This window comes from Amphiura filiformis, chromosome 5 (genome assembly GCF_039555335.1).
Source record: "Amphiura filiformis chromosome 5, Afil_fr2py, whole genome shotgun sequence".
Taxonomy (NCBI): Eukaryota; Metazoa; Echinodermata; class Ophiuroidea; order Amphilepidida; family Amphiuridae; genus Amphiura; species Amphiura filiformis.
In genome coordinates, this window is record NC_092632.1 from 77944023 (window position 1) to 77968672 (window position 24650).

At 37.1% G+C, this 24650-nt stretch overlaps 3 protein-coding genes across 4 annotated transcripts; all 3 read right to left on the reverse strand.

Annotated features, from left to right (window-relative positions):
* Positions 1–7290: 7290 nt before the first annotated feature.
* Positions 7291–7977, reverse strand: LOC140152404 (uncharacterized). The gene has a single exon (XM_072174710.1). The coding sequence runs from the start codon at positions 7975–7977 to the stop codon at positions 7291–7293; it is 687 nt and encodes a 228-aa protein (XP_072030811.1).
* Positions 7978–10962: 2985 nt separating this feature from the next.
* On the reverse strand, positions 10963–11649 carry LOC140152406 (uncharacterized). Its single transcript, XM_072174711.1, has one exon. The coding sequence runs from the start codon at positions 11647–11649 to the stop codon at positions 10963–10965; it is 687 nt and encodes a 228-aa protein (XP_072030812.1).
* A 7528-nt stretch (positions 11650–19177) lies between these two features.
* On the reverse strand, positions 19178–24416 carry LOC140153765 (carbohydrate sulfotransferase 11-like). 2 transcript variants are annotated; one of them, XM_072176619.1, is made up of 2 exons: positions 23054–24416; positions 19178–20769 (listed from the first exon to the last, which is right to left on the reverse strand). In XM_072176619.1, exons 1-2 carry the CDS (start codon positions 23070–23072, stop codon positions 19859–19861), a joined length of 930 nt encoding a protein of 309 aa, XP_072032720.1. In that variant the 5' UTR covers positions 23073–24416; the 3' UTR covers positions 19178–19858. The 2 variants fall into 2 exon arrangements, with proteins under 2 accessions (XP_072032720.1, XP_072032719.1); XM_072176618.1 differs by having other exon boundaries at positions 23036–24416.
* Between the last annotated feature and the right edge of the window lie 234 nt (positions 24417–24650).

The following is a 24650-nucleotide window of genomic DNA, read 5'->3' on the forward strand; positions in this document are numbered from 1 at the left end:
TCACGACACAATAGTCCGGCCAGACCTCGGTAAGGCTTCACTTAAATTGCCTTTAGTCTTAGAAACTTGTATACTAAAGGTGATGCGGAGTGGTTCCATCTTTTGATAATTATTTCTAGTCTTTTTGCTATATATTTAAAAAATTGTAATTATATGGCCAAGGCAAAGGACAAGTGAATTGTATTAAATTTCCCCATTTCTTACCATGCTTACGGTTCTTACTCCATTAAAGGGGCATTTCGTGATCCACAGCCTCATCCCCTTTTCTCAAAAAAAAAGTTGAGATTTTTATATCACTGGAAACCTCTGGCTACATAATGTTTATGTACAAAATATTTCTTGCAGATTAATTCGTTTAGCAAAGATATCGTGAAATTTGAATTTCGTTCTGGTGCACCAGAACGAAATTACAACGCATTGTCTATGGAGCAGTGTAATACACATAATCATGCATAACTCGCGAGCGCAAAATCGGAATCAACTGAAATTTTGGGAATATGTTTTTTCGTGGATATCTAATGAAAAATGACATAAATAGAGGATGCTAGGATCACGAAATACTCCTTTAAGAAACTATTGTCCAAGAAACTACCATTTATAGGACAAGCGCATCTTGATTTCAAAAATGGAAATGATTTTCGGAACGGCGCACCCTTAATAATTTTTTTGTTGTCGGACTAGCGACGTGTCGGGTGTGTCGGAGTAGCGTCATGCATATACCCAATCAAACAGAGCAACTTAATTAGCAAAAGAGGTGACTAATGTCATCTGTATCACCTTAAGATTCCATGTATCCATGCATTGGCTTGTCATCATCAACATCAATTAAGGTCATTCTCACGGTATTTTGTACAAAACATTGGTTTCTTCGAGCTTAATTACTCACATAATTAGCATAATTGTTTTGAAGCAGCGCAGATTATGGGAAGTCTTGTAAGCATTGAAGTTATATGGTTACATCGTGCCAAACGGATTTTGTGTAAATCTACAAGTGAAGTCATGTCAATCTCCCGAAGCATCGGTACTGAAGTGATCCCACGACGTATAAGGTTTAATTATATTGGTTTACAATGGGCAATACACCTAATTACCTATATATTGTATCAGCCTGTGAAAACATTGGCAAATGAATCCGGTGAGGCAAAATGCTCCCCAATTCATTGTCAAATCACTTGTTGGACTTATAATAATTTAGTATAAAGAAAATAGTTAACACATAAGGTTACGCACATAGCCATGGATACGAGGATTTTAGTTACCCTTTTGCACTGAAATATACTTTGATCAAGCTTAAAGAGCAATAGAAAGAACTAAACTACAATAGGCTATTGTTTCAATACGATAAACGTTAAGAAATAACATCTGGGTATGTTCTCATGTTAGTAATTACCAATATAACTGACGAATAATCATAGTCAGTATTTCATGCATGAAGTAGATTATGTATATTTACAACTTAACAGTCTGCTGAATTCTGCATGGTCTAAGTCATAAAAATCAGAATCGCCCTACAAGTTCGTTGTTCGATAGGATTTTGTTACAATTGAGTCAGCAGTGTATTGTCGGGTTGCTATATAGCTTTTGTGCCTAACTATATAATGCAACAAGTTCGTCTTCGGTAGATAGCATTCCTTGCCTAACTTTACCTAAGTGGTGAGCTGACGATGTTTATGCCTAACTTTGCTACAACTAACAAGTTGCCTATACATTCTATCAACGCACTGAATGGTCTATTGTTCTATTGTGTCCGATTTGAGCGCTGACATATTGGAAAATGTTGCCAATCAATATTCATGAGAGTGTACATTCAACGTCCAATTTTCGAAATTGGGTGACTTGTGCTTTGCAGGTGTAAAATACATCTGACTGGGCGTTTTAAATACGTAACGCATAAAGGCATTGCCATCATCGAATGGCTGCCTATAGTGCTGTTAGTGTTAGGCCTATGTGTGTGTGTGTGGGGGGCTGTGTTTAGTTTCTATAATAATTATTATAAAAGGCCTACATTTATTTGTCAATCATTTCTTTTCCTTTCTCTGTACTTGCTAAAGTATCACTCCCTCTTCTTATCTCCCTTTACTTCTCCATCCCCTCTTACGTTTTGTCCCCTCTCATTCCTATCATTTTCCTTACCTTTCTATTTATTTACGTCTATTTATTTATTTCTCTTTATTTCTTCCTCTTTCTCTCTTCCTCCAGTTCCCTCTCATTCTTCATATCCCCTCCTCCACCCTCATCCCCTCCCAAGACCTCTCACAGAAGAGCTGCCCCTTCAGTACGCCACTGATTATGATATTCCCCTTCTTAAAATAAAATAAAATAAAATCTCAATTTGTAAAACAACTTTTATATAGGCCTATACCGGTATACTTATTATATGTTACATGTATACGTAGCTCCCGGGACGTAGCTATTTAATACCATTATTGTACTATTGACATGCAGACACATGGCAGCCTTGATGCGTAATCATTCAGCAAGCGCATTCAATTTATTTAAATGAAGCACCTAATGTCAGTGGGGTGACAACGAAATATGCATTAGCGGCTAATGTGTGCCTTTTGTGCTTACGGCTACTCAATCACACCCTTGGGTTTATGTATAACAATAGGTACTTTTCGTTCCATTAAGCGCTTTCACGCGACTTTCATTTGATCACTTATTGGCAGTAGCCTGCTAGGTAAAGCGTTAATACACTGTCGGGTCAGCTTACTGATTTAATGGCGGAAGCCCTTTGTCCCAAACAAAAGGTACCTTTCGATGAATAGCTTGTCAGATTTCAAATCGGCACAAGGTTTCAATGCGTTACGTAATCTATTTCCTCTCCATCTTATAATAGCTCCATGCATTCTATCATCATCGGGCCCAGAGAAAACATTTGCATATGAATTCAGTAAAAATACTCCTCAATTATTTGTTTGTCAGTCTATTTACTTGCTGGATTCATAACAATTTATAAAGTAGGCCTATACAGTTAACACACCGACAACAGTCCGCTATCCCTAAGGACCGCTATCTCTAATAAATCGTTTTCTCTAAGGTTCCGCGCTATCACTAACGTGTAAATCCAATGGGGATAAAATGTCCGCTATTTCTATAACAGAAAAGGGTTCGCTATACCTAAAAAATGGTCCGCTACTTCACAAATTAGGAATAAGGTTCGCTAGTTCTAAGGTATGATATACTAAGTATCACTAACTAATAGATAGCGAACCTTCTTGAAATTAAAGATAGCGAATATTATTTGAAACCAGTGATATCGAACCTAAGGAGTAAAGAACCTTATTTGTAATTATTTACAAAGTTCGCTATTTCTAATGCAGAAAAGGGATCGCTATGCCTAAAAAATGGCCCGCTACTTCTAAGGTTCGCTTTCACTAATTAGGAATAGGCCTAAGGTTCGCTATTCTAAGGTATGATATACTAAGATAGCGAATATTATTTGAAATCAGTGATATCGAACCTAAGGAGTAAAGAACCTTATTTGTAATTAGTAATATTGAACCGTAGAAATAAAGGGCTTTTTTGTAATTAGTGACAACGAACCATAGAGAATAGTGGTCCTTAAATATAGTGGGATGTTTCAAATTACTTGTGCCCTTTTCCATTGAAATAGGCATTGTTCAATCTCAAAGGGCAAAAACAACAGCACCGTCGTTGCTTTAAAAATAATGTATGTGAGCTCAAACCAGACGGGCATTTTTTCATTTTTTTTGTAATTAGATCTACTAATTTAATAGTCAATATTTCATGCAATACAGATGTCTTTTACAACTAAACAGTCTGCTGAATTTTGCATGACCCAACTCATAAACGTGACAATTGTCATGTAAGTTCGTTGTTCGATAGGATTTTGTTACAATCGAGTCAGCTGTGAATCTACATTGCTGTAATATTTTGCCTAACTATACAACAAGTTGTTCTTTATTGGTAGGCTAGATGGCACACCACTCTTCGCCATACATACATTCTCCCAGCCACATTTTCCTAACATAGGCCTAATATGAAATTTAAAAAAAAAAAATTTGTCAGAGGCGCCGGCGGGGTTCGAACCCACGCTGCACTGAGCCGCTATATGTACTCATATACAATATTGACATTACACCAGCGCCTTAGACCGCTCGGCTATCAGGGCTTGATGGATTCATGATGAAAATTTAAAAATACATAATCGCAACTTCAACATACCACGTGACAAGCAAAGACAGAAAACGTACCATATTTTGGAATTTTATTTGTTTAAAAACATTAATTGTTGATACACGCACAATAGTATATATATCGATTTTGATTCACACATGCGCTACGAACTCGCCGTGTAATAAAAGCATAGATTATCAATGTGGCGTGGCCTACCATTTTTCTTGCAGCTTCTTTTATACACGTCGATGTTTTCATCAATTATACAATTAATCCACATTAGACCCCTAATTTTATTTCAGGAAATAAAAGATTAGATTACCATAAAAACGAAACAGTAATCATTGGTGGAGTCTAATGTAATTTATACATGGAATTTTCAACGTTTTTTCTATCTTCATTCTCGCTCAATTAAAACAATATTTTGGCGTATATAAAATTGAAATAAAATTCTCTGCCTCATAAACGACATCAAATGTGCCACAATTGGGTATCACGAATCGTTATATATGATGTGCAGTTAATATTCATATTTTCTTTTATACAGAGGATGCTTCAGTTTTGACAGGAAAAATATTTTCTTGAAAACCCTCTCACTCGGTTATTTTGAAACGGTAACCACGCTTCCCTAGAATGTGCAATAAATTAGCATTAAAACTTTTCTTATTCTAACAGCAAGCGTTTCTAAAATGCAGTATAGCGAAATGTGGTGTAGCTACAATGCTAGACAAAATAGGTTGGAATGAAAAATAGAATGTGCACCTTGTAATGGCCATATTTTCGTTATTTCTAGAGTGATGAAATGGCACTTTCTTGAGTGTCAAGTCTAAACATTACCCTCACCCCCAATACCTCCCCCTGCCCCACCAATCAATGTTGGGTACTACTGAGCGCACATGAACAAAATGTCAGGATTCAACATTGATCGGGGGGAACGAAACTCATTTGCAATACTGTACTAATTTCATTCCAACCCTTTTGTCCAGGGTTGTCTCTAAGGCTACCCGAAATTACATAATGACACATGTTTTATAGCTATAGTTTTTTTATTCTTTGTCCGATTTACATGAAAATTTACATCAAAATAAAACAAATAATTGTCTTTTCCTCAATGACAAAACCAAAATTGTTTTAGTGTCACTAGTGTAAGGGAGCGGTCAATTTATGTACATGCAGCCTTTAATTTGTAGTTCATGCAATTCAACTAAAGTAGCTCATATAACGTCATATATTGCATTATAAGTGTTGTACGTCCAAGAAATGTTCATTTACCCTTTATATGTAAATGAAATATCATAAATGTAATTCATGAAAGTATAATCTTAGAAACAGAACATGAAAAACTGAAATAAATGTTTTTGAAGTTAAAAAATATACAAAATACATAGAAAATCATTATTTCGTCTTCAGTAGATAGTTAACATGTGTAGTATATTTTACAGGTTTTATAGCTATATTGTTCTTATTGTAAGTCTGTAGAAAGGAAAATTAAAATCAAATGTTCAGTACAAAAACGAAGCATTTAATTTAATTTTTATTCATAGGCAAAAGCAAATTAAAACAAAAGAAATTTTAAAAATGCCGGGAATTGAACCCAAGCCCTTCCGTTAACTGCCAGTCGCCTTATCCACTGAGCTATTGAGGCGTTGAAATTTTACGTGCACTTTTGTACTAGAGATTCTTTATAAATGAATAAAAAGTGTTTTAAATTAATCTACTTGTTTTATGCAACAATAATTGGCTTATTGAATAGAGAACCACGGTATTCAGACCTTTTCTTCACAAATTAGATTCCAAAACTTGATATAAATAGAAAAATGCACGGTATGCAAGCCTGTAAACAGTATAGGGACATAGTATTAAAATCTTTATTGTGTCTGCATACCGTAAAACTCATACATTGATATGGTCTAAATTATCGCAAACAAATCGAGTAACATTAAGTAGCTCCATTGGTAGAGCGCGTACCAGTTAAACGAGCAGATTTGACAGCGCGGGTTCGAATCCTGCATGGTCGCTTTTTATTTTGATCCCGATATTTTATTTTTCCTTAGTATTTATTTATACAGAATAGATTTCAGATTTTTGTTGATCTAAATAATGTTTTACAAGTTTGTAGACTTATTTTTTTGGCATTTAAAGTGATCAATTGTGTTTCTAAACAGGGCCAAAAATAGGATATTAGGAATTTTAGTGACCAGTCCCTAAATATGACGGATTAGCTATTGTTACTTTTTGTAGTAAAGGATAATGATAAGAGCTGCTTAGCCTCTAAATTGCAGGTCCATATCTTATTTACTTTTCATTTTATGGCCAAAAAACCAAAATTAGATGATTTTTTTCAACTTTTCAAATACATGTCTCTAAGGCTACCTGAAATTACATAATGACACATGTTTTATAGCTATAGTTTTTTTATTCTTTGTCCGATTTACATGAAAATTTACATCAAAATAAAACAAATAATTGTCTTTTCCTCAATGACAAAACCAAAATTGTTTTAGTGTCACTAGTGTAAGGGAGCGGTCAATTTATGTACATGCAGCCTTTAATTTGTAGTTCATGCAATTCAACTAAAGTAGCTCATATAACGTCATATATTGCATTATAAGTGTTGTACGTCCAAGAAATGTTCATTTTACCCTTTATATGTAAATGAAATATCATAAATGTAATTCATGAAAGTATAATCTTAGAAACAGAACATGAAAAACTGAAATAAATGTTTTTTGAAGTTAAAAATATACAAAATACATAGAAAATCATTATTTCGTCTTCAGTAGATAGTTAACATGTGTAGTATATTTTACAGGTTTTATAGCTATATTGTTCTTATTGTAAGTCTGTAGAAAGGAAAATTAAAATCAAATGTTCAGTACAAAAACGAAGCATTTAATTTAATTTTTATTCATAGGCAAAAGCAAATTAAAACAAAAGAAATTTTAAAAAATGCCGGGAATTGAACCCAAGCCCTTCCGTTAACTGCCAGTCGCCTTATCCACTGAGCTATTGAGGCGTTGAAATTTTACGTGCACTTTTGTACTAGAGATTCTTTAGTCTTGAGTCTTGAGTTTGGTACTGCCCAACACTCCAAGATGGAGACAAACGGCCAGGATGTGTGATCTGCGCTGTGGTTTTTGAAATTCTTGCTTAGTCTTGGTTGCTTAGATATTTTGTTACTGCTGTTTTGAAGGGTTCCGGTTTTGTGATACTGATTAGGTGAGGTGGAAGAGAGTTCCAATCACGTATTGTCTTTGGTATAAATGAGTTTTTGTAACAGTCTTTGTTGGCTGATATGGTTGAATAGGATTCTGGATGATGATGCCGCGACTGGCGCTGGACGGGCTGTAGAAGGTTTCCGATGGGCAGGGACAGGTCGCCTAGTCTTGCTTGCTGGAATACGCAGAGTCTTCTAGCCTTCCTCCTGGTGCTGAGTGGTTCTAGTTCCAGATCTTTGACCATCTGGGTCGCACAACCGGGAGATTTAGATTTATAATCATTGAGGATGAATCGTGCCGCTCTTTTCTGCACTCTCTCCAGCTGGTCTATGTTCTTTTTTGTGTGCGGATCCCAGACGGATGAGGAATATTCAACTTGCGGCCGGACTAGTGATCTGTATGCTGTAAGTTTGGTGGATTGGTTACATGAATAAAGATTACGTTTTATGAAGCCTAATGAACGGTTTGCTTTTGCACAGATATTTTGAATATGACTGTTCCAGTTTAGTTTGTTGGATATGGATACACCAAGATATGGATGATTACTAACAACAGACAATGTGACACCGCTGAGTGTGTAAGAAAACTGCTTAGGAGCTCTAGCATGAGTTAAAGTCATAACAAAACATTTTTGGCAATTGAATTTCATTTCCACTTTTTCCCCATTCCCCAAGTGTATGCAAATCTTCCTGAAGAGTGCGAGCGTCAAACTCATTTGCTATTTCACGGTAAATGATGCAGTCGTCTGCAAATAGACGGACGGATGAATGGATGTTGTCGGGAAGGTCATTGATGTAGACCAGGAACAGTAGCGGCCCCAGCACCGTACCCTGAGGGACGCCAGAAAGAACGTTAGACCAGGCCGATTTCTCGCCGCTGACGACAACTCTCTGAGTACGGTGCTTGAGGAAGCTACTGATCCAGGTCAATGTGGTGTTTTGTATGCCGTATCTGTGTAATTTAGTGATGAGTTTGTTGTGGGGGACTACGTCAAAAGCTTTGGAGAAATCCATAATGATCATGTCTACCTGGGACTTATTGTCGAGAGAACTTGCCAGGTCTTGTATTGTGAGGATGAGTTGAGTTTCGCAAGAGTGCTTTTGACGGAAACCATGTTGTTTGTCAGTGAGTATTGTATGTTTGTTGAGATGATGCATAATGTTGGAGTGTATGATGTGTTCAAGGATCTTGCTAGTGATGGAAGTTAATGAAACGGGGCGGTAATTAGCTGGGTGTGTTCTGTCTCCTTTTTAAAAATGGGCGTGATGTTGGCTCTCAGCCAAGAAACAGGTACTTCTCCACTGTCCAGAGATTTCTGGAAAATAATGGAGAGGGGTGAGGCAAGCTCCTCTGCTGCCAATTTTAAAATTCTGGCAGAGATCCCATCAGGACCTGATGCTTTATTAGGGTCTAATTCACTGAGAAGCTTGAAGACACCTGCTTCAGAAATGACAATATCAGGCATGGGTGGGATATTAGAATCATCCAACATGGGAACCTCAGGGTGTTCTTGAGTAAAAAAACTGAACAAAACTGTTCATTGAGGATCTCAGCTTTTGACTGGTTGTCAGATTCTAATTTGCCATTTCTCATAAGGGCTGGGATACCAATTGAATCAACCTTGAGGCTCTTAATAAAACCATAGAATTTTTTGTTGATTCACCACAAATATTTTGATATATCTCCTGTATGCGTTCCTAGTTGTCTTGTTTGCCGCTTTTCTGGCATCATTGAAGTTCTCATAACTGGTGGTGGTATTTAACCTACGATGGGAATTGTAGGCACGCTGTTTACGTTTTTGTAAACGCCTGACTCTGGTGTTTATCCAGGGTGATGTGTTACGCTTAGTAATGATCTTGGAAGGAATAAACATGTCCATAGATTCATTTATAAATGAATAAAAAGTGTTTTAAATTAATCTACTTGTTTTATGCAACAATAATTGGCTTATTGAATAGAGAACCACGGTATTCAGACCTTTTCTTCACAAATTAGATTCCAAAACTTGATATAAATAGAAAAATGCACGGTATGCAAGCCTGTAAACAGTATAGGGACATAGTATTAAAATCTTTATTGTGTCTGCATACCGTAAAACTCATACATTGATATGGTCTAAATTATCGCAAACAAATCGAGTAACATTAAGTAGCTCCATTGGTAGAGCGCGTACCAGTTAAACGAGCAGATTTGACAGCGCGGGTTCGAATCCTGCATGGTCGCTTTTTTATTTTGATCCCGATGTTTTATTTGTCCTTAGTATTTATTTATACAGAATAGATTTCAGATTTTTGTTGATGTAAATAATGTTTTACAAGTTTGTAGACTTATTTTTTTTTTTTTGGCATTTAAAGTGATCAATTGTGTTTCTAAACAGGGCCAAAAATAGGATATTAGGAATTTTAGTGACCAGTCCCTAAATATGACGGATTAGCTATTGTTACTTTTTGTAGTAAAGGATAATGATAAGAGCTGCTTAGCCTCTAAATTGCAGGTCCATATCTTAAATTTCAAAATTAGATGATTTTTTTTCAACTTTTCAAATACAATGCTAGACAAAATAGGTTGGAATGAAAAATAGAATGTGCACCTTGTAATGGCCATATTTTCGTTATTTCTAGAGTGATGAAATGGCACTTTCTTGAGTGTCAAGTCTAAACATTACCCTCACCCCAATACCTCCCCCTGCCCCACCAATCAATGTTGGGTACTACTGAGCGCACATGAACAAAATGTCAGGATTCAACATTGATCGGGGGAACGGGGCTCATTTACAATACTGTACTAATTTCATTCCAACCCTTTTGTCCAGGGTTGTCTCTAAGGCTACCGAAATTACATAATGACACATGTTTTATAGCTATAGTTTTTTATTCTTTGTCCGATTTACATGAAAATTTACATCAAAATAAAACAAATAATTGTCTTTTCCTCAATGACAAAACCAAAATTGTTTTAGTGTCACTAGTGTAAGGAGCGGTCAATTTATGTACATGCAGCCTTTAATTTGTAGTTCATGCAATTCAACTAAAGTAGCTCATATAACGTCATATATTGCATTATAAGTGTTGTACGTCCAAGAAATGTTCATTTTACCCTTTATATGTAAATGAAATATCATAAATGTAATTCATGAAAGTATAATCTTAGAAACAGAACATGAAAAACTGAAATAAATGTTTTTTGAAGTTAAAAAATATACAAAATACATAGAAAATCATTATTTCGTCTTCAGTAGATAGTTAACATGTGTAGTATATTTTACAGGTTTTATAGCTATATTGTTCTTATTGTAAGTCTGTAGAAAGGAAAATTAAAATCAAATGTTCAGTACAAAAACGAAGCATTTAATTTAATTTTTATTCATAGGCAAAAGCAAATTAAAACAAAAGAAATTTTAAAAAATGCCGGGAATTGAACCCAAGCCCTTCCGTTAACTGCCAGTCGCCTTATCCACTGAGCTATTGAGGCGTTGAAATTTTACGTGCACTTTTGTACTAGAGATTCTTTAGTCTTGAGTCTTGAGTTTGGTACTGCCCAACACTCCAAGATGGAGACAAACGGCCAGGATGTGTGATCTGCGCTGTGGTTTTGAAATTCTTGCTTAGTCTTGGTTGCTTAGATATTTTGTTACTGCTGTTTTGAAGGGTTCCGGTTTTGTGATACTGATTAGGTGAGGTGGAAGAGAGTTCCAATCACGTATTGTCTTTGGTATAAATGAGTTTTTGTAACAGTCTTTGTTGGCTGATATGGTTGAATAGGATTCTGGATGATGATGCCGCGACTGGCGCTGGACGGGCTGTAGAAGGTTTCCGATGGGCAGGGACAGGTCGCCTAGTCTTGCTTGCTGGAATACGCAGAGTCTTCTAGCCTTCCTCCTGGTGCTGAGTGGTTCTAGTTCCAGATCTTTGACCATCTGGGTCGCACAACCGGGAGATTTAGATTTATAATCATTGAGGATGAATCGTGCCGCTCTTTTCTGCACTCTCTCCAGCTGGTCTATGTTCGTTTTTGTGTGCGGATCCCAGACGGATGAGGAATATTCAACTTGCGGCCGGACTAGTGATCTGTATGCTGTAAGTTTGGTGGATTGGTTACATGAATAAAGATTACGTTTTATGAAGCCTAATGAACGGTTTGCTTTTGCACAGATATTTTGAATATGACTGTTCCAGTTTAGTTTGTTGGATATGGATACACCAAGATATGGATGATTACTAACAACAGACAATGTGACACCGCTGAGTGTGTAAGAAAACTGCTTAGGAGCTCTAGCATGAGTTAAAGTCATAACAAAACATTTTTGGCAATTGAATTTCATTTCCCACTTTTTCCCTTTTCCCAAGTGTATGCAAATCTTCCTGAAGAGTGCGAGCGTCAAACTCATTTGCTATTTCACGGTAAATGATGCAGTCGTCTGCAAATAGACGGACGGATGAATGGATGTTGTCGGGAAGGTCATTGATGTAGACCAGGAACAGTAGCGGCCCCAGCACCGTACCCTGAGGGACGCCAGAAAGAACGTTAGACCAGGCCGATTTCTCGCCGCTGACGACAACTCTCTGAGTACGGTGCTTGAGGAAGCTACTGATCCAGGTCAATGTGGTGTTTTGTATGCCGTATCTGTGTAATTTAGTGATGAGTTTGTTGTGGGGGACTACGTCAAAAGCTTTGGAGAAATCCATAATGATCATGTCTACCTGGGACTTATTGTCGAGAGAACTTGCCAGGTCTTGTATTGTGAGGATGAGTTGAGTTTCGCAAGAGTGCTTTTGACGGAAACCATGTTGTTTGTCAGTGAGTATTGTATGTTTGTTGAGATGATGCATAATGTTGGAGTGTATGATGTGTTCAAGGATCTTGCTAGTGATGGAAGTTAATGAAACGGGGCGGTAATTAGCTGGGTGTGTTCTGTCTCCTTTTTAAAAATGGGCGTGATGTTGGCTCTCAGCCAAGAAACAGGTACTTCTCCACTGTCCAGAGATTTCTGGAAAATAATGGAGAGGGGTGAGGCAAGCTCCTCTGCTGCCAATTTTAAAATTCTGGCAGAGATCCCATCAGGACCTGATGCTTTATTAGGGTCTAATTCACTGAGAAGCTTGAAGACACCTGCTTCAGAAATGACAATATCAGGCATGGGTGGGATATTAGAATCATCCAACATGGGAACCTCAGGGTGTTCTTGAGTAAAAACTGAACAAAACTGTTCATTGAGGATCTCAGCTTTTGACTGGTTGTCAGATTCTAATTTGCCATTTCTCATAAGGGCTGGGATACCAATTGAATCAACCTTGAGGCTCTTAATAAAACCATAGAATTTTTTTGTTGATTCACCACAAATATTTTTGATATATCTCCTGTATGCGTTCCTAGTTGTCTTGTTTGCCGCTTTTCTGGCATCATTGAAGTTCTCATAACTGGTGGTGGTATTTAACCTACGATGGGAATTGTAGGCACGCTGTTTACGTTTTTGTAAACGCCTGACTCTGGTGTTTATCCAGGGTGATGTGTTACGCTTAGTAATGATCTTGGAAGGAATAAACATGTCCATAGATTCATTTATAAATGAATAAAAAGTGTTTTAAATTAATCTACTTGTTTTATGCAACAATAATTGGCTTATTGAATAGAGAACCACGGTATTCAGACCTTTTCTTCACAAATTAGATTCCAAAACTTGATATAAATAGAAAAATGCACGGTATGCAAGCCTGTAAACAGTATAGGGACATAGTATTAAAATCTTTATTGTGTCTGCATACCGTAAAACTCATACATTGATATGGTCTAAATTATCGCAAACAAATCGAGTAACATTAAGTAGCTCCATTGGTAGAGCGCGTACCAGTTAAACGAGCAGATTTGACAGCGCGGGTTCGAATCCTGCATGGTCGCTTTTTATTTTGATCCCGATGTTTTATTTGTCCTTAGTATTTATTTATACAGAATAGATTTCAGATTTTTGTTGATGTAAATAATGTTTTACAAGTTTGTAGACTTATTTTTTTTTGGCATTTAAAGTGATCAATTGTGTTTCTAAACAGGGCCAAAAATAGGATATTAGGAATTTTAGTGACCAGTCCCTAAATATGACGGATTAGCTATTGTTACTTTTTGTAGTAAAGGATAATGATAAGAGCTGCTTAGCCTCTAAATTGCAGGTCCATATCTTATTTACTTTTCATTTTATGGCCAAAAAACCAAAATTAGATGATTTTTTTCAACTTTTCAAATACAATGCTAGACAAAATAGGTTGGAATGAAAAATAGAATGTGCACCTTGTAATGGCCATATTTTCGTTATTTCTAGAGTGATGAAATGGCACTTTCTTGAGTGTCAAGTCTAAACATTACCCTCACCCCAATACCTCCCCTGCCCCACCAATCAATGTTGGGTACTACTGAGCGCACATGAACAAAATGTCAGGATTCAACATTGATCGGGGGAACGGGGCTCATTTGCAATACCGTACTAATTTCATTCCAACCCTTTTGTCCAGGGTTGTCTCTAAGGCTACCCGAAATTACATAATGACACATGTTTTATAGCTATAGTTTTTTTATTTTTTGTCCGATTTACATGAAAATTTACATCAAAATAAAACAAATAATTGTCTTTTCCTCAATGACAAAACCAAAATTGTTTTAGTGTCACTAGTGTAAGGGAGCGGTCAATTTATGTACATGCAGCCTTTAATTTGTAGTTCATGCAATTCAACTAAAGTAGCTCATATAACGTCATATATTGCATTATAAGTGTTGTACGTCCAAGAAATGTTCATTTTACCCTTTATATGTAAATGAAATATCATAAATGTAATTCATGAAAGTATAATCTTAGAAACAGAACATGAAAAACTGAAATAAATGTTTTTGAAGTTAAAAATATACAAAATACATAGAAAATCATTATTTCGTCTTCAGTAGATAGTTAACATGTGTAGTATATTTTACAGGTTTTATAGCTATATTGTTCTTATTGTAAGTCTGTAGAAAGGAAAATTAAAATCAAATGTTCAGTACAAAAACGAAGCATTTAATTTAATTTTTATTCATAGGCAAAAGCAAATTAAAACAAAAGAATTTTTAAAAAATGCCGGGAATTGAACCCAAGCCCTTCCGTTAACTGCCAGTCGCCTTATCCACTGAGCTATTGAGGCGTTGAAATTTTACGTGCACTTTTGTACTAGAGATTCTTTAGTCTTGAGTCTTGAGTTTGGTACTGCCCAACACTCCAAGATGGAGACAAACGGCCAGGATGTGTGATCTGCGCTGTGGTTTTTGAAATTCTTGCTTAGTCTTGGTTGCTTAGATATTTTGTTACTGCTGTTTTGAAGGGTTCCGGTTTTGTGATACTGATTAGGTGAGGTGGAAGAGAGTTCCAATCACGTATTGTCTTTGGTATAAATGAGTTTTTGTAACAGTCTTTGTTGGCTGATATGGTTGAATAGGATTCTGGATGATGATGCCGCGACTGGCGCTGGACGGGCTGTAGAAGGTTTCCGATGGGCAGGGACAGGTCGCCTAGTCTTGCTTGCTGGAATACGCAGAGTCTTCTAGCCTTCCTCCTGGTGCTGAGTGGTTCTAGTTCCAGATCTTTGACCATCTGGGTCGCACAACCGGGAGATTTAGATTTATAATCATTGAGGATGAATCGTGCCGCTCTTTTCTGCACTCTCTCCAGCTGGTCTATGTTCTTTTTGTGTGCGGATCCCAGACGGATGAGGAATATTCAACTTGCGGCCGGACTAGTGATCTGTATGCTGTAAGTTTGGTGGATTGGTTACATGAATAAAGATTACGTTTTATGAAGCCTAATGAACGGTTTGCTTTTGCACAGATATTTTGAATATGACTGTTCCAGTTTAGTTTGTTGGATATGGATACACCAAGATATGGATGATTACTAACAACAGACAATGTGACACCGCTGAGTGTGTAAGAAAACTGCTTAGGAGCTCTAGCATGAGTTAAAGTCATAACAAAACATTTTTGGCAATTGAATTTCATTTCCACTTTTTCCCCATTCCCCAAGTGTATGCAAATCTTCCTGAAGAGTGCGAGCGTCAAACTCATTTGCTATTTCACGGTAAATGATGCAGTCGTCTGCAAATAGACGGACGGATGAATGGATGTTGTCGGGAAGGTCATTGATGTAGACCAGGAACAGTAGCGGCCCCAGCACCGTACCCTGAGGGACGCCAGAAAGAACGTTAGACCAGGCCGATTTCTCGCCGCTGACGACAACTCTCTGAGTACGGTGCTTGAGGAAGCTACTGATCCAGGTCAATGTGGTGTTTTGTATGCCGTATCTGTGTAATTTAGTGATGAGTTTGTTGTGGGGGACTACGTCAAAAGCTTTGGAGAAATCCATAATGATCATGTCTACCTGGGACTTATTGTCGAGAGAACTTGCCAGGTCTTGTATTGTGAGGATGAGTTGAGTTTCGCAAGAGTGCTTTTGACGGAAACCATGTTGTTTGTCAGTGAGTATTGTATGTTTGTTGAGATGATGCATAATGTTGGAGTGTATGATGTGTTCAAGGATCTTGCTAGTGATGGAAGTTAATGAAACAGGGCGGTAATTAGCTGGGTGTGTTCTGTCTCCTTTTTTAAAAATGGGCGTGATGTTGGCTCTCAGCCAAGAAACAGGTACTTCTCCACTGTCCAGAGATTTCTGGAAAATAATGGAGAGGGGTGAGGCAAGCTCCTCTGCTGCCAATTTTAAAATTCTGGCAGAGATCCCATCAGGACCTGATGCTTTATTAGGGTCTAATTCACTGAGAAGCTTGAAGACACCTGCTTCAGAAATGACAATATCAGGCATGGGTGGGATATTAGAATCATCCAACATGGGAACCTCAGGGTGTTCTTGAGTAAAAACTGAACAAAACTGTTCATTGAGGATCTCAGCTTTTGACTGGTTGTCAGATTCTAATTTGCCATTTCTCATAAGGGCTGGGATACCAATTGAATCAACCTTGAGGCTCTTAATAAAACCATAGAATTTTTTTGTTGATTCACCACAAATATTTTTGATATATCTCCTGTATGCGTTCCTAGTTGTCTTGTTTGCCGCTTTTCTGGCATCATTGAAGTTCTCATAACTGGTGGTGGTATTTAACCTACGATGGGAATTGTAGGCACGCTGTTTACGTTTTTGTAAACGCCTGACTCTGGTGTTTATCCAGGGTGATGTGTTACGCTTAGTAATGATCTTGGAAGGAATAAACATGTCCATAGATTCATTTATAAATGAATAAAAAGTGTTTTAAATTAATCTACTTGTTTTATGCAACAATAATTGGCTTATTGAATAGAGAACCACGGTATTCAGACCTTTTCTTCACAAATTAGATTCCAAAACTTGATATAAATAGAAAAATGCACGGTATGCAAGCCTGTAAACAGTATAGGGACATAGTATTAAAATCTTTATTGTGTCTGCATACCGTAAAACTCATACATTGATATGGTCTAAATTATCGCAAACAAATCGAGTAACATTAAGTAGCTCCATTGGTAGAGCGCGTACCAGTTAAACGAGCAGATTTGACAGCGCGGGTTCGAATCCTGCATGGTCGCTTTTTTATTTTGATCCCGATATTTTATTTGTCCTTAGTATTTATTTATACAGAATAGATTTCAGATTTTTGTTGATGTAAATAATGTTTTACAAGTTTGTAGACTTATTTTTTTTTGGCATTTAAAGTGATCAATTGTGTTTCTAAACAGGGCCAAAAATAGGATATTAGGAATTTTAGTGACCAGTCCCTAAATATGACGGATTAGCTATTGTTACTTTTTGTAGTAAAGGATAATGATAAGAGCTGCTTAGCCTCTAAATTGCAGGTCCATATCTTATTTACTTTTCATTTTATGGCCAAAAAACCAAAATTAGATGATTTTTTTTCAACTTTTCAAATACAATGCTAGACAAAATAGGTTGGAATGAAAAATAGAATGTGCACCTTGTAATGGCCATATTTTCGTTATTTCTAGAGTGATGAAATGGCACTTTCTTGAGTGTCAAGTCTAAACATTACCCTCACCCCAATACCTCCCCCTGCCCCACCAATCAATGTTGGGTACTACTGAGCGCACATGAACAAAATGTCAGGATTCAACATTGATCGGGGGGAACGGGGGCTCATTTGCAATACCGTACTAATTTCATTCCAACCCTTTTGTCCAGGGTTGTAGATGGCAAGGAATTCCTCGGGTAACTACAGCAGTACAGTGGGAGTAGACCTTTTTTTGCCTAACTTCACATCAACTAACCCGTTTACACATAGTTGCTTAACTTTAGCATCGGCTTTGAATGAAATAAAAACAAAAAACAAATACGAAAATCAACGGTAATGAAAAGTCTTATTTATAAGTTTATTTATAAGTGTTATATAGTCATTTATTTCGGGAAACTTACACTAGTTTATTCCGTCTAATTGATGTTAGGTTAAAAAACTATTTCAAAGCTATCAACAAATACTATTCAAAACGTCCAAATTAAACCCAAATGCACTATACTGTTCGTGAATGTGTTTCAATCACAGTTTGATACAACGCGCCAACACCATTTCGTGATATTCTGCCTAACTCTACTACAGATGGCGCTAAACAGTTCCTATATAGTGACAGTCCCTCATTTCAAATATATAGTTTTGGTTTCTCTTTTGTTCAGAAACCAAAAATCAAGGGATTAAAAAGTAGAGCTGATCTGATCTGCAATCATAACACTATTATGCTGGGAGGACACAGTATAGGGTATATAACCAGAAGTATACAATAGCCTATTGTGCTAACATAATTATTATCATGATTGATATCGGAAATCTATCCCGCGGACGACAGTTGATGCTCTCTGTCGAAGGTAGGTGGCATATTACACTCACGAGTTCTAGGCCTAGGAATCATATATAGGCCTACATGCGCGTATACTGAAGGATGGGGTGGGGTGGGGAATTTGTTTGTTTGTATGAAACATAAACGATGCATGGAGATGATTTGATTATGAATTAGTTTATTATTATCCCAGGAAGCACAACCCATACCTCTTTAAGAGGGGCTCCCTCCTATATAACCACCTCTTTCCTAAATTACCCCTTTCCCCTCCTCCTCCCCTACATTCGATATCTTCATCTCGAGCTCTCCTCCCCTTCTCTTTCACTTCCAATGCTCTCTCTCATATGTTTCTCTCTCCCGGCCCATATCCCCTTGCCCTTCAACCCCCCCCCCCACACACACACACCCCCAATCTTCTCCCCTCTATCTTCTACTTTTTGCAGTAAAAATTGCTTCAGTAAAAGTCATTAGAGGTTATATAATGGCCTTCCATCGATTCTGGTACATGGGATTAAGGACATGAATCGATTTTGTTTATAGCACCTATACAATTACAGTAGTGGCCCTTTTGTAATGTCGAATGCAAATATTTCGATGGTCTATATATTTTCACAGTGAAATCAGCTTAGGCTATTTCGTAGTCTCAAGCCAATGCTTTCAAACTAAATCAATGCTTTCAAATGTAGACTGTTTTGTTGGACTTCTCTGCTCGTGAATATTGCACTGCGAAATTTAAACATTTCTTTTGTATACTTAGATCAGGTAACTCGAAAATCCTGTAATTTTATTCGTCACACCACTTATAAGAAACTGAAACCAAAACCGAAACTACCTGTCACAAATGTTTAGTTTTAAACAAAAGGTAGAAACAAAGAGATCGATATCTTGTGATTCAAGTGGTTAGGCAGGACAATAGGAAACCACGTGACCAAAGCCAAAACCAAAACTAAAACTATATATTTGAAATGAGGCAGTCGCTGCACTTCTTAGGGTACTTCTGATGACATTGCTTTATCCGGCGAGGCAAATTGCTTTACAATTATTAACGGTTGCCAAATCAATTGTTGGACTTAGTATAATTTCAAATTTATTTTCCTCTCGGTCCAGTGATTGTTTGAAAATTATATAGAAACTTTTCAATCGCGAATATCTCAGAAGTGCATTTTTACTGATACGCCACTATGTCAACTCGGCGACGATACTATCCGAAGATAGTCCGACGAGTCGCACCTGATTTTTCTTAACAAAAAATACTCAGACTCACTCACTCTGATCGCTCAAGGAAGAGTAACCGAGAAATTGGAAAGGATTTGTTCATACTCCCTGCCTTTAAAGGATTGAAAAACAATGAAAACCAATCCTTTCTACTGAAAATTCAATCTTAAAAGATTTGCTCCTATATCGCTAAAAGACTGAGAATCACTCCTTTTGATTAAAAAAAATATATTCAAATCACTTGACTGAATATGCAGTCGAAAACGATGTTCCCTAAATCGGGATGACAACATATTGAAAATTCAGTCTTTTTGATAATATTTTTATTATTATCATTATTTTTTAAATTCTTCTTAATATTCAATCGGGCAATTGAAGAGAGCCTATGCTTATGAAACTAATAACAGTACAGTTTTTGTATGTAATAAAAATGTGTGTCCATTTTAATGAAAATCGGTGTTGTTTTGTGGAAGACGATAATCAAAGATTTTAAAGTCATTTTTGTATCTGGTATTAAGTTTTGTTAGAAGAGTTTGTGATATTTGTGAGAAATGTTCCTTCAAAACGGCGAGATCTCCACTTCCTGCTGCGTGATGACATTCAGGAAATTCGACAATATTACCTATACCAATCAGATGAAATAAATATGCAACATCATCTTGAAAAGTCTCGAGATGTCCAATAAAATCATAATAAACATGACAAGGTTTTTTATTCAAAATCGGGCACCAATGCTCGTCCCATCCACCGTTTGCTACGAATTGAACAAACTCGTCAAATTTCAGATCTGGTGTTTTACTATCAGGTAACGGAATGCTTCTAACCTGTCTGATGATACCACGTGATTTCTTCTCATAAAATTTATTCGGCATTTTGACTAGTTTTTCCTTATACGCCGATAACATTCGGGTGTATGGATGCCTTACAAAGATGATCGAAAAGTAGTTTTTCAAACGATTCACTACAGCATTTAAACCGTACTGTTTCTTCACTTGTGACAAAGTATAAAGACCGTCTTCACTTCCAAGTGTCTTTTGTGATACATTTCGTCCTCTTTCGTAAAGTTGTTTCAAAAGTTTTTTCCAGCCTTGCGACCCTGTTTTATAAACAACTGTGACCAACAATTTATAGTCATCATTTACAAATGTTGTTCTAAGGCGTGCACGGAGATGGGACGAAAATCGTTTATCCGTTCCATTAAACGGTAATGGCTGTATCTTGTACTCCTCTGTGCATATTCGTTTAATGTGCTGAACACGTTGTTCTTGTATCTCTTCAGAATGTTGGTATGTCTTGTTTTTCAACATTTTTTCGACGTCCGCTGGAAGCTTTGCAGATATAACGTTACTTGTATCTGAAATGTGCAATAAGCAAAAACAGATTAGGCCTGTATCATTCACATACTGAACTGACATTAAAGCAATAATGTGTGATTTGCATAAAGAATAAATTCTCATTTAAATGTTTGTTTTCACTGATCACATTATCCCCTTTTAATTTCGAGCCAAACAAATGAGGTATAACGAAGAAAATTGCGATTTCATCAACGCCTACAATGCGTGTACTACGTTCGCATTACATGTAACTGCACGGAGCATCGCGCTCTACGTGTGTACATACAAGCTGACATACGGTACATGTTAGTAAGCACTCGATCGTTAAACTCTGAATAAAACCGGGTCGACCCGGTTTTAATACCCGGTTTTAATACAAAAAGTTAAATGTTGCTGTTATTAAGGGGGTACTACACCCCTGCCTAATTTTGTTGCATATTTTTGCATTTTTCTCAAAAATTATAGTGCATTGGTGACAAGTAAGATATGTATATTATAGGGGCAAGGACAACAACGACTGCACTGGAAATTTTATTGAAGCACAGACAACAGTTGTGGAGTTACAGTCAAAATGAGGAAAACCAATATTTGATCAATAAATCAATAACTGCTTGCCTTGAGTTGCTGAATTTTCAGTGCAGTAGTTGTAGTCCTTGCCCCTATAATATACATTTACTTGTCACCAATGCGCTATAATTTTTGAGAAAAATGCAAAAATAGACACAAAATTGGCCAGGGGTGTAGTACCCTCTTAAAGCACTTCAGGCTTAGTCTTTTACGTGGTATTTTAGTATAGGCCTACCCCTGGGCATTATAATTATGCAAAAAGTAGCAATCCGAGTACAATTGAGGGCGTCGCTGTGAAGCAAATCACACATGGCTTTAAATGCGTTTCTCAAAGTTTACCCAAAAGGTAACGAGTATCAGGCCCGGGGGGGGGGTCCTTAGTGGAGGGTACGGGGATGTGCGGCAGATTCGGGGTGCATTTTCAGACATTTTGCTTTATTGATATGGCCCCAAAGTACGTGAAACAGTTCAGACCCAGAACATAATCATATGTCAGTATGAGTAGTATAGTCCCAAAACACAATGTACAATGTACATTGTTGTACATACACAAATCATGATTTCATATTATCATGATATAGTCCCCTTATACGATATCACACTTTTACCTGTATACAAATGTTAAATTAATGTTTTACCTCTCTTTGTCGCGCTTAGTGTTGCAAAGTGTCAACACCCTGTATTATAAATATTTTTTCATACAGCTTCATACTCCGTTGGTGAAATCAATATTCTATTGTTGACATAGATAAAGAAAGTTTACATATGCATTGTGGATTGAATACAATACTGGTCTTTTCAAAGATACTAATCTTACAGGTGCAAGTAATCAGCATGATATGGTTCAATGAAGAGGTATACCGCTTGAACGTATCAGTGCAGCGCGGTATATTCAAAAATTGTTTTCACCTATTGCTATGGTGGTTAATCCGATTATTACGTAACTTCGCCAGCGTATATACAAATGGGGCACGGTAGACGTTCGCCTTTCGTATCTCTTTCCTTGTTGGAAAGGTATAACGTTGAGGAGATAGGAACATGTACAGAAGATCCGGGACCTACTCTGCCATTTTTGGCTGAGTAACGGTACATGAACACGGTCTTTTGTGCCTATGTAAATTAGTCATTGTGTAAAGCTGTGTTTATACCCAGACTGAATCATTGTCGCTAACTACACAAGTTATGTGTGCAATTTTAGAGAACGTTGACCGACAGAGGGTGTCAATATAGGCCTACGTGTCGCTTTTGAAAAACAGCGAATCATGCGCATGCTCAGCAGGCAAATACGACGGCGATTTAGTACACTGACCATGCGTGCGATTCAGGTTTCTCCAAAAGCAATTGAGTATAAATGCATCTTTAGAAATGACCGGCGATTGTGTGTTCTCAAGTGGGTTTTATCATGTTAATTAGTGACCTCGATCAAGCATTGAAATGCTGTCATTTTTTGTACTGGATCATTCAAGCATCTCCAACAAATTTTTCAATGTAAGTGCCTCTGGCCCTAGTAGAAGTAAAAACGGATACTATGGCCAGAGTTCTAGGGCTAGGGCACGGGGTCTTTCGCCGGGATCTTCCAAACAGATAGGTAAAACTAGCTCGAGATACCCTAGCTAAAATACCGGTTTACATTTTACAAAACATTCCGGTATGTGCACCCATTACAATTTCACTTTGGGATTTCAAATTTCTAAAGATGGTCATGTAATCTATTCTTACCAAGAAGATTGGCCTTACCTGCCGCCGATGACATCATTACTTCAGTGAGGTCGTTTTAACCAAACGAATACTCTCTTTGACGATAATATATCTTGCAAAATACAGAGTGTATGCGGAAATGGTCAAAATGACCAAGAGTAGCATCAAGAAGAGCACCCGTTTCAAAGTATAAAGCCTGTACATTATTAATATTATGACCCAGGGGGATGACACTCTATTCACGTGGTTTCTTTTCCAACGCTAAAAGATTACGAATTTTGGTGGTTTGTAAATGAAAAGTGTCCGCACTATCGATTGATTACGTAACTGTTATGAATAATTTATTAGTTTTTCAATGCAATCGCCTCGACCCATTAATACATAATCTGTATTTATCAAAGTACTTGGAATAGCAATCTGGTGAGTTCACTGAACTACGCCCAAATACTGATGGAGTTTTAATGGCGCTAATCCTCTCCATACACAGATGAACAAATACAATAGGAGAAGGTCAACACATATGACCTCCTATATGACATGTTATATGAGATGTACAACAACCTGAATATCATAAAGATCAGTGTTCGTTTGTGCATATGAACTGCATATTTACAATACTAAATATTACTCGTTATATATTATGTCAAATATTGGTATTATGACAACACGGTATATACATTGTATATAAAACGACTAATAGATCCTACTATCATGGCGTCAGGTCATTGGTTCATCATATCCCGTATGTTTCTTAAAATTCATTCATATTTGAGACAAATTTCTGTGCCCATTTTATAGGCGTACAGGTGGATCCGGTTTTTTTTGTCATTTTCATTTCTGTTTGATGAAAGAATTAAGGTTTTCCACTGCACGGAGGCCACTATGTGATACTAATTTAATGCTATTTGTAAATGAATGCGGATTCCCGGTTGTTGTTTTTCCACAGTGTGACAACTGTCCACCCATCCAGACAACATCATCACATAATAAAACGTCTGTATTTTTACGATGAGTAAATATTAAACTGAACTTTGCCTTGGAACATTGTGTAAGACGGTGTAAGATTTTGTGGGCGCCCTCAACATTATTATCCTCTTTGTATCCGTAAATGACATGGCATAGACTGTGTGAATTCTATGAAGACTAGGGGCCTACTTATACATGGGGTCATATCCATGGACACAAGTAACGATAATTGACAACACGATACGCGACTGTATTTAGGGAGGCTAACCACTAATAATTAATAATGCCGGGTAGGGCCTACTCCTGGGCGACTCGTGTGGGCAAGGACGCTTAGGACGGTGACCAAATGAGTCTCAAATTTCACCGGGGAGGGGCACTCAAGTATGATAATGTAGGCCTATACGCATGTGTGGCCAACTTTTTAAACACCCCCTAAAACGAGTTTTACCCTACCAGCAAATTTAGGATCAATAGGCCTAAGCTAACTTAATACACTAAAGGAAGTTTTGGATGAGAAAACGGACATTTTGATGAGAAACGGCCAAAATGGTGAGAATTTAAATTTTCTCATTCTTTTGGATGAGAAACTTCCTGGTGTGTGTGTCAATCATTATTGTCTTATTAAAATCCGGGACTTTGGTTGACCTGTGCTAGACTCCAGCACATGTTA

Bases quoted from the DNA above. Each gene is read 5' to 3' on its own strand.
- LOC140153765 (XM_072176618.1), bottom strand. From the start codon at position 23,072: ATGATGTCATCGGCGGCAGGTAAGGCCAATCTTCTTG. The intron at 20,770-23,035 runs GTAAGAATAGAT...TGCACATTTCAG, and splicing joins AGGTAAGGCCAATCTTCTTG to ATACAAGTAACGTTATATCT.
- LOC140152406 (XM_072174711.1), bottom strand. From the start codon at position 11,649: ATGACTTTAACTCATGCTAGAGCTCCTAAGCAGTTTTCTTACACACTC.
- LOC140152404 (XM_072174710.1), bottom strand. From the start codon at position 7,977: ATGACTTTAACTCATGCTAGAGCTCCTAAGCAGTTTTCTTACACACTC.